Genomic DNA, 13,193 nt, shown 5'->3' with positions numbered 1-13,193 from the left:
TTTTAATATAACAGAAACTCTAACTACAGTGAAACCTCGGTTTTCATCGATAACCTGTCTGACAACAATTGGCGAAATCTGAGGCAATTATTTCTGTATGAATCAATGTAAATTCAATTAATTTGTTCTAGACACTCCAAAATACATACCAAAAACACATTTTATAGAGAATTAACATAGTGTTAATACTAAAAACAATAAGAAATTAATATAAAAGATTAATCTAAAAGAAAGCAATGGAATTGTTTGGCTAGATGCATGGGGTAATGTCTTGTCTAGTAGAAGCTAGTTGGACATGAGCTTCTAGCCTATATTGCCCTGTGGTAAAGTGTGGTGTAATTGTCATGTAATAGTAGTTGTATGCATTTATGATGGCTGTATCGCGGGGAATAATGCCTTCCGGGAGGTCCGTTTAAAGGTAATTGGCCTCTATTCAGGTGTTACAGACGTAAAAAAAACCCGGAAAACTCCACATGACCAGCCTGTCCAGGCAAAGCATGAACCCACAACTGAACTCCCAGTGTTCAACGAACTCCCAGTTCAGTGTTGACCAATGGTGGGCCGTCGCTAGCTAATGCTCACACAATGAGAAATAACACCACACTGAGCCGGAAAACACATGGGCCACTCTTTGTTTTCAGAAAATTAGCAGTGAGGTCACTTGGGCATGCCGACAAATCTGAGACAATTGACAAAAACCGAGACAAATTTTTCACAAAAAAATCGACAATAACTGAAATCGATGATAACTGAAGTCAACAAAAACTGATGTTTTACTGTATATTTCCCATATAAATATTTTGATATACTACTATTCACATCTCAAATTTTACATAAGAATAATTTTATCACCTTATAAACCTGTTAAATATGAAAACTGATTAAATGAATTTTTAAAAATTATAAATTCACAATTCTTAACTTTTCAATTCCAACAATAACTAAATCTCAATTTCTCTAACAACAATCTTATACTGTTTAATTAAAATTGTTGTTCTGTTTACAAAGCTTAATCTTGGTTATTTATTTAAACTGACAGTATTATTACATACTGAGAAAAATAATTTGTCAGAACAGGTCTCAAAATCTTAGTTTGTATTATGCAACAGCTCTCCACTTTTTTAAATATACACTCCATTGAAAAAATAATGATATTACATCCCTTGATTAATATCTCTGCAAAAAACAATATAGTTACTTAACTATATTCAAATACAGTATTATGCTTTCTAAAGTATTGATCACAAATATAACAAAACTAATCAATATCTGTTTTAAATATTTGTAATCACCTACTGTATTATATATTTTTCTGATATTCAAAGAAATAAAACAAAGAATGAATAATTAACCAAATAATAATTAAAAGGCATCATAAACTTACTAACAACTCATTTCAATAAATTATTAAATTATGTTCAAATCTACAAAACAGATTTTGATCATAAAAAGAAGTTTATATTAATTATTGTATTTATTCTTAAATCATAATTTAAAACTTGCATTTTAAATTCATTGGAAAATAAATTTACACATGATATTATCATATGCAAATTTTAATGCAGATTTGATAAATATAAAATAATTTCCCTCAAATAAAGTACTATCAAATACTGTTTTTTGACCAATTTGTTAAAAAGAATCAAACAGTATTAATATTAATTTTGAAGGAGTATTGAATTTAGACATGATTTCTTTCTTAACAATAATTATTTTCAATGACTGATTTTAGCCAGTTGCTTGTCACTATTTAAATCATATGTTCTAAATAATTAAATTATTTTATTAATTTACTATTTCCAAAATAAAAGTAACTGAATATGAAATTAAATGTTAATTAATCCAGAAATAGATTATAAATTTATAAAACTAAAAAATGTCTTTTTCAAATCCCAATGATTATCTTGAGTATTAAGTCTACATACCTATCAATAAAATGGAGATTAATTGAAGTTTGCTAAATAGAAAATAATATAGAAAGTTGGATTATTGACTTAATTTTATTGGGATTCAAAAAATGCATTTTTTAGTTTTCTAAATCTATGATGTATTTCTGAATTAATTAATATATAACCCAATCCATAATAGTGAGATCTGAAATTAAATGTGTTGTGTCTTTGAAGGTGGCTTAGTCTGTAGACAGTGATGTCACATATTCATTTGCTAAAATAAACTTTTATGGTCATTTGAAAGAAATATGTGGTCTTTTGCAAATTTTTAAAATAAAATATAATCAAATGGTTTGTATGAAAGTATATAAATAAACGAAAGACAAATTTCCAAAAAAATTTGAGATAAATGAAGACAAAATTTGTTGACATGCCAATCCAAACACAAACTTGTCTACAAAGGCTTCACACAGATAGAATGCTGCCAAAAATAAACAGTCAAACCTACAATATTTCTCTTTTATTTATTATATGCAAAAATATTTTGCATAAACATATTTATATATTTATTTGGATTTCTAAAAATCTATGATGATTTTTAAAATTTCTAACAACATATAAATCCCATTTAATATCAATTTATAAACAATAAAGACATTTAAATGTTTTTACCTTAGGCAAATTGAGAAACAAATGATTTGATGTTCTCATAGTTGGAGTTGCTTTACACACTTTACATTGAGGACTCTTCAATTCTGCAGCATTAATTAATTTACTGCATTTATCACACTGGTCACCTCTAGCATCTTCATATGAACAAAAAGGACAAATGCCTTCTACAAATCTATCAGCTAAAAACCTGAATAAAAAAAAATTATATAAAACAAAATTTAAAAAAAATTGATTACATGACTTCCTTAATATTGAGTAATAGCACATCAATTTGAAAAAAAAATTTCTCTTACACACTCCCATTTTAGAATTTTAATTGTAGAAGTAACCAAAATTAAAATTTAAAAATCATGTTTTGAAAATTAAATAAAATGTTTAAAAAACTTGACAGAATTTATTGAAATTTGGTAATTTGTTTTTCATGTCAAACATAACAATTTATGATTAATTGTCTACTCGGACACAACTTATTAGGACCTTAAACTGGTGTTTTTGGATATTGACACAAAGATGAGATCTGAATCAGAAAAAACAAAATTTCTTTATTATATCACCTGTAGTAATTTATCCTGTACACATGTTACACGTGTTTCGGGCTAACATGCCCCTCATCAGCAGTATTACTACGACATTCTAAAATATAACAAACGAATAAATAAGATACTAAAATTAAGAATACAAAAATTACCCAACAATAAAATTAAAAAAAAAAAAAAAATTACAGTAAATTCGCATCCGAATACAATATACAACGAAATTATATTTTGAAGGAATTTAAATACAAAATTACATAATATCATTTTTCTGTATTAAATAAAAACCTGTATATTCTTAGTAATTTAATCTTTACTTGTTTTTATTTTTATTTAATACAGGAAAATGATACTGTATTATGTAATTTTGTATTTAAATTCCTTCAAATTATAATTTCATTGTACATTGTATTCGGATGCGAATTTACTGTAAGTTTTTTAAAAATTTTATTATCGGGTAATTTTTGTATTCTTAATTTTGGTATCTTATTTATTTGTTTGTTATATTTTAGAATGTCATAGTAATACTGCTGATGAGAGGAATGTTAGCCCAAAACACATGTAACATGTGTACAGGATAAATTACTACAGGTGATATAATAAATAAATTTTGTTTTTTCTGATTCAGATCTCATCTTTGTGTCAATATCCAAAAACACCAGTATAATGTCCTAATAATAAGTTGTGTCCAAATAGACAATTAATGATAAATTAGAATTAAGGACTGTAAGACAACTATAATAAAAGTTTATGAGTTTGTGATTACAAGGCACTTGTTGATTATATTTCAACCAATAAATTCCTTTCCTTGATAATGGTAGTAGTTTGCTCACAAAATTCTACAAGAGATTGATGAGATATATCTCATCTCCTTCAGAACATTCCTGCATGCTCTTAGATTCAAATTTAAAGAACTGATAAGTCAATGTCAAAAAAATTAAACAAGTTGAATACATACAAATGAGTACTTATTATCCATAAAAAGAGGAGAAAAACTCCAACACTTGTCTAGAAAAGCTTACACTTCAAAATATTTTTCTCTCTGAAGTTGTTAATAAGTGACAAAGTGAACAAAGTGTACAAAGTGACATCTGCCTCTTCAACTTTATGCTGAACCCAGACTATTACATTATTACCATCAAAGTTATTTCATTCCCCGATATTAAAATGACAAATAAAACATATTGAGAATCAGTCCATAAACTGAATAGCAATATCATCTATAAAAAGAATAAATCATCTATAAAAAGAATACTGATCTACCAAGTGACTGTAATTAAAGTACCTCTATTCTGTCTAGAGGGATATTTAGCAGTCTAAATGAAACCAAATCTGGTTTAGTGACATTTCAGGACAAACAAATGACATTTCCGTTAAAATGAAAAACAATTAGTACCAAAACTCACTTTTGGTGCTTTGGATTTCATAGTGATTTTTAAAAGTATGGTTTATTGAGGACATGTTTCTGTCAATATTGAAAGACAGTAGCACACTATGTGAAAACACCACAGAGGATCAAGAATAATGGGCAATTCAACAGATTGTTCCTTCAGATTTTAAATATTCAAAATGGGAACCACATTGAGCAATACCTCCCACATTGCTAAGGTCTCTACAACATAAATGTCTAGTATAAATAAAATGTTTCTTAATCTTACAAAATTGTATTAAAAAATAATACATGAAAATTCAAATTTTCTTTTCTTTCTGACTTACTGAGGATAAGCAGCTTCCAAACCGCAACTCCAAGAAAATGGAAACCCATGATGGATAATTGTCAGAATTTGAGCTGTGTATGAAAGTAATTAAAGTGTTTCTCTCTGCAAAGTTGGTTTGTCTTTTACCTTTTTAACTTTAATTTCATTTCATTAATGTAATGTTTTAGAATTTGGAAGTTGCTTATCCTTCGTAAGTCGGAAAGGAAAGAAAATTTGAATTTTCGTGTATTTTCTACAATACAATTATGTAAGATTGGAAAATTAATCCGACTCCATCATTTTAAGTAATTTAAATTTTTAAAAATGCTTGCAGTGTCAAACGTGCTATCATAGTGGTGAGTTTCAGTATTAATTTTTTCTTTACAGAAATGTCTTCCTTATGTCCTGAAATGTCATCATACCATAGGTTTGTTGCACTTTACCAATTTTTAACATTGTTGCTCTAAGTCTTGAAATTGTCTTGGATATATTTTAAATCTTTTGACAGGATCTCAAGCTTGATCTTTTTCAGTCTTATTATGGCTCTCTATCTTATTAAATCAGATAACTATGTATAAAACAGTATTAATACGATTGCAAATATCAAATATGGTAGCTGTTTTATATATTTCCGTAAATGTCTGTCTCTTTAATCCGAATAAAATAATTTCAGTAGACTATTATATAGCCATCAGGTTAGGTACTTCTTTTATTATATTTCCATATGCATTTCGAGCTTATTTAATTTCTAAGCCCCCCTTCAGTGCAATTCTACAAAAAACCATTTAAATACAAATATCAATTTAACAATTTTGACGCATGTAGATTATATTTAATGACACAAAAAAATTTTTTTTATCATACCAAACAAGGGGACCATTAAATTTTAAGTTACACTCATATGATACTTCTGGTCTTGTTTTCACAAGCTCTGGCCATATATCGGATAACATTAAAAAGATTTTCTTAAATATGACAATAAAATTCACAAAGGTACACCTTTTTAAAAAATATTAACAAAGTGACCATAATTATAGTAATATTATACCCGTTACACACAGAAATAAGCACCAGAGAATAAGCATAAAAAATTTGGTGCAGATCAAACAATGGGTTTAGCAGTTAATAATAAAGGGGAATAAAATGAGGGGAGAGATGGGGTATCCAGATTTCATTATAGTATATTTTTCTCAGGGTCCAAGAATATTTATAAAGAAGTTCATGCAGATTGTGCAAACAGTTTAGAAGTTATTAAGGAGGAACGAAATCAGGGAAAGGGTGGGGTGTGTACAGGTTTAATGGTAGTCTATATTTCCCTCAGAATATCGAGAATAAGCAAGAAAAATTTGGAGAAGATTGACCAAAGACTTAAGAACAGAGAGAGACAAACATTTTGTTTTATATATATAAACTGATGGAAAACTATTGAGTCCAACAGCAATTCTGACAGAACATAATGGTTCCATGGAACTGTCTAGTCCAACAGACTAGAAGTTCCAAGAAACAATTCTGCATTCGAATGAGTTGCAACAGTTGAACTGGATTTCCCACCTATATTCCAGAGTTTTAACATTATATAAATGTAAATTAATAGAATTTAAATAAGTTCAATATTGTGTTATTTTAAAAATTAAAATTTAAATGATGTACTTGATAATGTTTGTATGTAGCAGACATTTTGCAAAACTTAACTTTTTTGGCTGAAGAAAAATTTTTTTTTTTAAATAAAATGAAAAATATCAATAAAAATCAATATCTTGGGAATAAATGAACTGAACAAGATGAAATTTAATATGCAGATCAGAAAAAAAATAACAGGACACGATGATACTCATATTTTGTCTGGATGATGTGTACATTTTTAGTTTTTTAATAAAATGTGAATGAAGATAGACATAAAGTGTTTTCATTCTAGTATAGTAAGGTTTACTTTGGTAAGCCATTCATTCGCTTGCTTACTTGATGGCTTACTTCTACCAAGCCTTATGATAAAAAGAGCAAAATTCAAACATTTCACATGTCAAATCACTTAATTTGTTATATAAATCTTAATGTTGAATTATTAGGCATCTATTACAACTTTAACACCAATCCTTCAAACCATAATATTAATTTCTTACCTTTGACATTGTTGACAAAATAACTGTTCCATTTTATCATCTATGAGATATTCTTTTTCATGCAGTTTCCAAAATATTTCTTGAGCAATCCTAAATAAAATTTTGAATAAAAAGATGAAAGATCATAAGAAATATTAAAGTTAAATATAAAATATAATATAAATATAAGATAAGATATTTATTAAATGTTTCTAATAACCTAGCCAGTTATTTACATTTTAGGGCTTATCACACCAGTGAATATGAACAAAATTTCTTAAATTTATTTTATATTTAAATTTACAAAAAGGTAAAGAAATTTTACAATAATTAAATCTAATATATAAACAATACACCCAAAATGCATTTTGGATTCAAAAAAAGTCCCTCTTTGGTTGGAGTTTCAATAAAGATAAGATAAAAATTCATCAAAGTTATGTTGGAAGTTTTAAATAACCATAAAGATAACACAAGTAAAGAAACTGATGTTAAATATAAAAGTGCTCTCACAAGTGCTGTACAATAAATTCCAACTTTTTCATATTTTCTATAAGCAAGACAGCCATGGACAGTTCTACACACAATTAACAATATACCACATTTAGCATTAAACTATGAAGGTAATGGACATAATACTCACAATTGAGGCCTCTGAAGGAGTGACTCAAACATTACACACAAAAAAAAAAAAAAAAAAAAAAAAAAAAAAAAAAAAAAAAAAAAAAAAAAAAAAAAAAAAAAAAAAAAAAAAAAAAAAAAAAAAAAAAAAAAAAAAAAAAAAAAAAAAAAAAAAAAAAAAAAAAAAAAAAAAAAAAAAAAAAAAAAAAAAAAAAAAAAAAAAAAAAAAAAAAAAAAAAAAAAAAAAAAAAAAAAAAAAAAAAAAAAAAAAAAAAAAAAAAAAAAAAAAAAAAAAAAAAAAAAAAAAAAAAAAAAAAAAAAAAAAAAAAAAAAAAAAAAAAAAAAAAAAAAAAAAAAAAAAAAAAAAAAAAAAAAAAAAAAAAAAAAAAAAAAAAAAAAAAAAAAAAAAAAAAAAAAAAAAAAAAAAAAAAAAAAAAAAAAAAAAAAAAAAAAAAAAAAAAAAAAAAAAAAAAAAAAAAAAAAAAAAAAAAAAAAAAAAAAAAAAAAAAAAAAAAAAAAAAAAAAAAAAAAAAAAAAAAAAAAAAAAAAAAAAAAAAAAAAAAAAAAAAAAAAAAAAAAAAAAAAAAAAAAAAAAAAAAAAAAAAAAAAAAAAAAAAAAAAAAAAAAAAAAAAAAAAAAAAAAAAAAAAAAAAAAAAAAAAAAAAAAAAAAAAAAAAAAAAAAAAAAAAAAAAAAAAAAAAAAAAAAAAAAAAAAAAAAAAAAAAAAAAAAAAAAAAAAAAAAAAAAAAAAAAAAAAAAAAAAAAAAAAAAAAAAAAAAAAAAAAAAAAAAAAAAAAAAAAAAAAAAAAAAAAAAAAAAAAAAAAAAAAAAAAAAAAAAAAAAAAAAAAAAAAAAAAAAAAAAAAAAAAAAAAAAAAAAAAAAAAAAAAAAAAAAAAAAAAAAAAAAAAAAAAAAAAAAAAAAAAAAAAAAAAAAAAAAAAAAAAAAAAAAAAAAAAAAAAAAAAAAAAAAAAAAAAAAAAAAAAAAAAAAAAAAAAAAAAAAAAAAAAAAAAAAAAAAAAAAAAAAAAAAAAAAAAAAAAAAAAAAAAAAAAAAAAAAAAAAAAAAAAAAAAAAAAAAAAAAAAAAAAAAAAAAAAAAAAAAAAAAAAAAAAAAAAAAAAAAAAAAAAAAAAAAAAAAAAAAAAAAAAAAAAAAAAAAAAAAAAAAAAAAAAAAAAAAAAAAAAAAAAAAAAAAAAAAAAAAAAAAAAAAAAAAAAAAAAAAAAAAAAAAAAAAAAAAAAAAAAAAAAAAAAAAAAAAAAAAAAAAAAAAAAAAAAAAAAAAAAAAAAAAAAAAAAAAAAAAAAAAAAAAAAAAAAAAAAAAAAAAAAAAAAAAAAAAAAAAAAAAAAAAAAAAAAAAAAAAAAAAAAAAAAAAAAAAAAAAAAAAAAAAAAAAAAAAAAAAAAAAAAAAAAAAAAAAAAAAAAAAAAAAAAAAAAAAAAAAAAAAAAAAAAAAAAAAAAAAAAAAAAAAAAAAAAAAAAAAAAAAAAAAAAAAAAAAAAAAAAAAAAAAAAAAAAAAAAAAAAAAAAAAAAAAAAAAAAAAAAAAAAAAAAAAAAAAAAAAAAAAAAAAAAAAAAAAAAAAAAAAAAAAAAAAAAAAAAAAAAAAAAAAAAAAAAAAAAAAAAAAAAAAAAAAAAAAAAAAAAAAAAAAAAAAAAAAAAAAAAAAAAAAAAAAAAAAAAAAAAAAAAAAAAAAAAAAAAAAAAAAAAAAAAAAAAAAAAAAAAAAAAAAAAAAAAAAAAAAAAAAAAAAAAAAAAAAAAAAAAAAAAAAAAAAAAAAAAAAAAAAAAAAAAAAAAAAAAAAAAAAAAAAAAAAAAAAAAAAAAAAAAAAAAAAAAAAAAAAAAAAAAAAAAAAAAAAAAAAAAAAAAAAAAAAAAAAAAAAAAAAAAAAAAAAAAAAAAAAAAAAAAAAAAAAAAAAAAAAAAAAAAAAAAAAAAAAAAAAAAAAAAAAAAAAAAAAAAAAAAAAAAAAAAAAAAAAAAAAAAAAAAAAAAAAAAAAAAAAAAAAAAAAAAAAAAAAAAAAAAAAAAAAAAAAAAAAAAAAAAAAAAAAAAAAAAAAAAAAAAAAAAAAAAAAAAAAAAAAAAAAAAAAAAAAAAAAAAAAAAAAAAAAAAAAAAAAAAAAAAAAAAAAAAAAAAAAAAAAAAAAAAAAAAAAAAAAAAAAAAAAAAAAAAAAAAAAAAAAAAAAAAAAAAAAAAAAAAAAAAAAAAAAAAAAAAAAAAAAAAAAAAAAAAAAAAAAAAAAAAAAAAAAAAAAAAAAAAAAAAAAAAAAAAAAAAAAAAAAAAAAAAAAAAAAAAAAAAAAAAAAAAAAAAAAAAAAAAAAAAAAAAAAAAAAAAAAAAAAAAAAAAAAAAAAAAAAAAAAAAAAAAAAAAAAAAAAAAAAAAAAAAAAAAAAAAAAAAAAAAAAAAAAAAAAAAAAAAAAAAAAAAAAAAAAAAAAAAAAAAAAAAAAAAAAAAAAAAAAAAAAAAAAAAAAAAAAAAAAAAAAAAAAAAAAAAAAAAAAAAAAAAAAAAAAAAAAAAAAAAAAAAAAAAAAAAAAAAAAAAAAAAAAAAAAAAAAAAAAAAAAAAAAAAAAAAAAAAAAAAAAAAAAAAAAAAAAAAAAAAAAAAAAAAAAAAAAAAAAAAAAAAAAAAAAAAAAAAAAAAAAAAAAAAAAAAAAAAAAAAAAAAAAAAAAAAAAAAAAAAAAAAAAAAAAAAAAAAAAAAAAAAAAAAAAAAAAAAAAAAAAAAAAAAAAAAAAAAAAAAAAAAAAAAAAAAAAAAAAAAAAAAAAAAAAAAAAAAAAAAAAAAAAAAAAAAAAAAAAAAAAAAAAAAAAAAAAAAAAAAAAAAAAAAAAAAAAAAAAAAAAAAAAAAAAAAAAAAAAAAAAANGTAAGGACTGCGCAGAAGTGGTTTGAAAGATTTAGAAATAATGATTTTAGTGTGGAGGATAAGGCTCGTACTGGAAGACCTGTTGACTTTGATAATGATGCTCTCTCTGAACTAGTTAAAGCAGAACCATCTTTAACAGTTGATGAAATTGCGGAACGTTTAAATTCATCCATGGAACTGTTCATAGACATCTACAACAAATCGGAAAAGTTTTGAAGCTAGGAAAATGGATACCACATGAACTGTCAATAGCTAACTGACAACAACGTCAACTGCTCAACTCAAAAGCTTCAACTGGGAAATTTTACCTCATCCACCATATTTGCCAGTTATTGCTCCCAGTGATTATCATTTTTTTTGGAGTTTGCAGGATTTTTTAAAAGGGAAAACTTTTGAGGATGAGAACAATGTAAAAAAGGTTATTTCTGAATATTTTGGTTCAAAACGGAAATCATTTTACAAAGACGAGATTAAAAAGCTACCATCAAGATGGCAAGAAATTGTACAAAATAATGGTGAATACATTATAGATTGAAATAAAATTTAATTAAAATTTTTTGTTGCTTTTTTTGTAGATAAAAATACGCATGAACTTATGGACTGACCTGATAAATATAATTTTTATGGACATTAAATAATAAATGGTTTTTAGTAGGTCTGCTGCTTGTTTAAACTCAACGGTTTGTACAATATCTGCTATTGGTCTAGATTCGACCAATCCTGTCGTGACACGAGTCGGTGATGACATTTTACCGAATTATACGAGTTTTTTTTAGTGTGTTTGTACGAATACTGTCACAATTTTTTCGCTGTGATATAGGAATTTGAACTATAGAAACCTGTGTTATAGGGGGTCGACTGTACTAAGTTCTCTGTTAATACCATTATTATTATTATTATATTCAATATCTTTTAGCCAACCTTCCAGAGTGCCTTTTTTATAATATCAGTCATTTCACTATTCTTATTATATTCTGAAATAGTTCTATTTATAATCTATATATATAAAATTACTTGTCCTGACTGACTGACTAATTCATCAATGCCCATAGCAAACCGCTGAAGCTAGAGGTGAAATTTGGTACACAGGATATGTCATGAAAACACACTAAGAAGGGATTTTTGAAATTCCCCCGCAGGGGGGGAGGGAGACGATTAAGACTTAACCCGAAGAATGGCTTCTACTGTACTATTTTAGATGAGCTTTTTTGTTTTCAACTACATTTAGTCTTCATTGAGTACTTAGGTGTATTAAATTGATAACATTTCAGACATTGTTATAAATATTTTTATGTATTTTGATTTTTTAACCAAATGTTTGAACTGTTTTAAATTTGAATTTGTTATTGCATATTGGTTCGATTATAGAACGATTGTAAACATTCCAGAAAATTGATCAAATTGAAAACAGTTTGTTTGATTCTCAGCAATTCTCATCATTCTCAGTGGTAGGTGTTATATAATAATTACTATGGTTGTTGAAATCCAGAATATAAATGGGGTTTGCTTGCAAAATCCACACAGGCAAAGTCATGTGTAACAGCTAGTTTTTTTGTATAAAATTAACAAAAATGTTTCTTTTTATGAACATATGAATGAAAATACATCATATTACAAGTTATTTTATTTTTTTATATTTGTAAAGTGTTAGCATGTCTTGACAACAACACATTTAAAAAAAATAATTTATTGTTAATTTCATCTTCAATTTCAAATTTTATATTATCGTCTAATTCATTAACCATCATTAATAAATTTCTACANCTTATACTGGTGTTTTTGGATATTGACACAAAGATGAGATCTGAATCAGAAAAAACAAAATTTCTTTATTATATCACCTGTAGTAATTTATCCTGTACACATGTTACACGTGTTTCGGGCTAACATGCCCCTCATCAGCAGTATTACTACGACATTCTAAAATATAACAAACGAATAAATAAGATACTAAAATTAAGAATACAAAAATTACCCAACAATAAAATTAAAAAAAAAAAAAAATTACAGTAAATTCGCATCCGAATACAATATACAACGAAATTATATTTTGAAGGAATTTAAATACAAAATTACATAATATCATTTTTCTGTATTAAATAAAAACCTGTATATTCTTAGTAATTTAATCTTTACTTGTTTTTATTTTTATTTAATACAGGAAAATGATACTGTATTATGTAATTTTGTATTTAAATTCCTTCAAATTATAATTTCATTGTACATTGTATTCGGATGCGAATTTACTGTAAGTTTTTTAAAAATTTTATTATCGGGTAATTTTTGTATTCTTAATTTTGGTATCTTATTTATTTGTTTGTTATATTTTAGAATGTCATAGTAATACTGCTGATGAGAGGAATGTTAGCCCAAAACACATGTAACATGTGTACAGGATAAATTACTACAGGTGATATAATAAATAAATTTTGTTTTTTCTGATTCAGATCTCATCTTTGTGTCAATATCCAAAAACACCAGTATAATGTCCTAATAATAAGTTGTGTCCAAATAGACAATTAATGATAAATTAGAATTAAGGACTGTAAGACAACTATAATAAAAGTTTATGAGTTTGTGATTACAAGGCACTTGTTGATTATATTTCAACCAATAAATTCCTTTCCTTGATAATGGTAGTAGTTTGCTCACAAAATTCTACAAGAGATTGATGAGATATATCTCATCTCCTTCAGAACATTCCTGCATGCTCTTAGATTCAAATTTAAAGAACTGATAAGTCAATGTCAAAAAAATTAAACAAGTTGAATACATACAAATGAGTACTTATTATCCATAAAAAGAGGAGAAAAACT

General features: G+C 21.9%; 1 protein-coding gene across 1 annotated transcript in view; it reads right to left on the bottom strand.

Annotated features, from left to right (window-relative positions):
• Positions 1–13,193, bottom strand: part of LOC111630981 (methionine--tRNA ligase, cytoplasmic-like) — a 71,223-nt gene that overhangs the window by 16,484 nt on the left and 41,546 nt on the right. The window contains exon 7 of the mRNA XM_023375159.1: positions 2,562–2,748. Within this exon, the coding sequence (XP_023230927.1) occupies positions 2,562–2,748 (187 nt within the window). The remainder of the gene's footprint in view (positions 1–2,561; positions 2,749–13,193) is intronic.

Source organism: Centruroides sculpturatus, unplaced genomic scaffold (genome assembly GCF_000671375.1).
Source record: "Centruroides sculpturatus isolate CEXI.00-Female unplaced genomic scaffold, Cexi_2.0 scaffold564, whole genome shotgun sequence".
Taxonomy (NCBI): domain Eukaryota; kingdom Metazoa; phylum Arthropoda; class Arachnida; order Scorpiones; family Buthidae; genus Centruroides; species Centruroides sculpturatus.
This window is presented reverse-complemented; position numbering and strand designations above follow the sequence as displayed.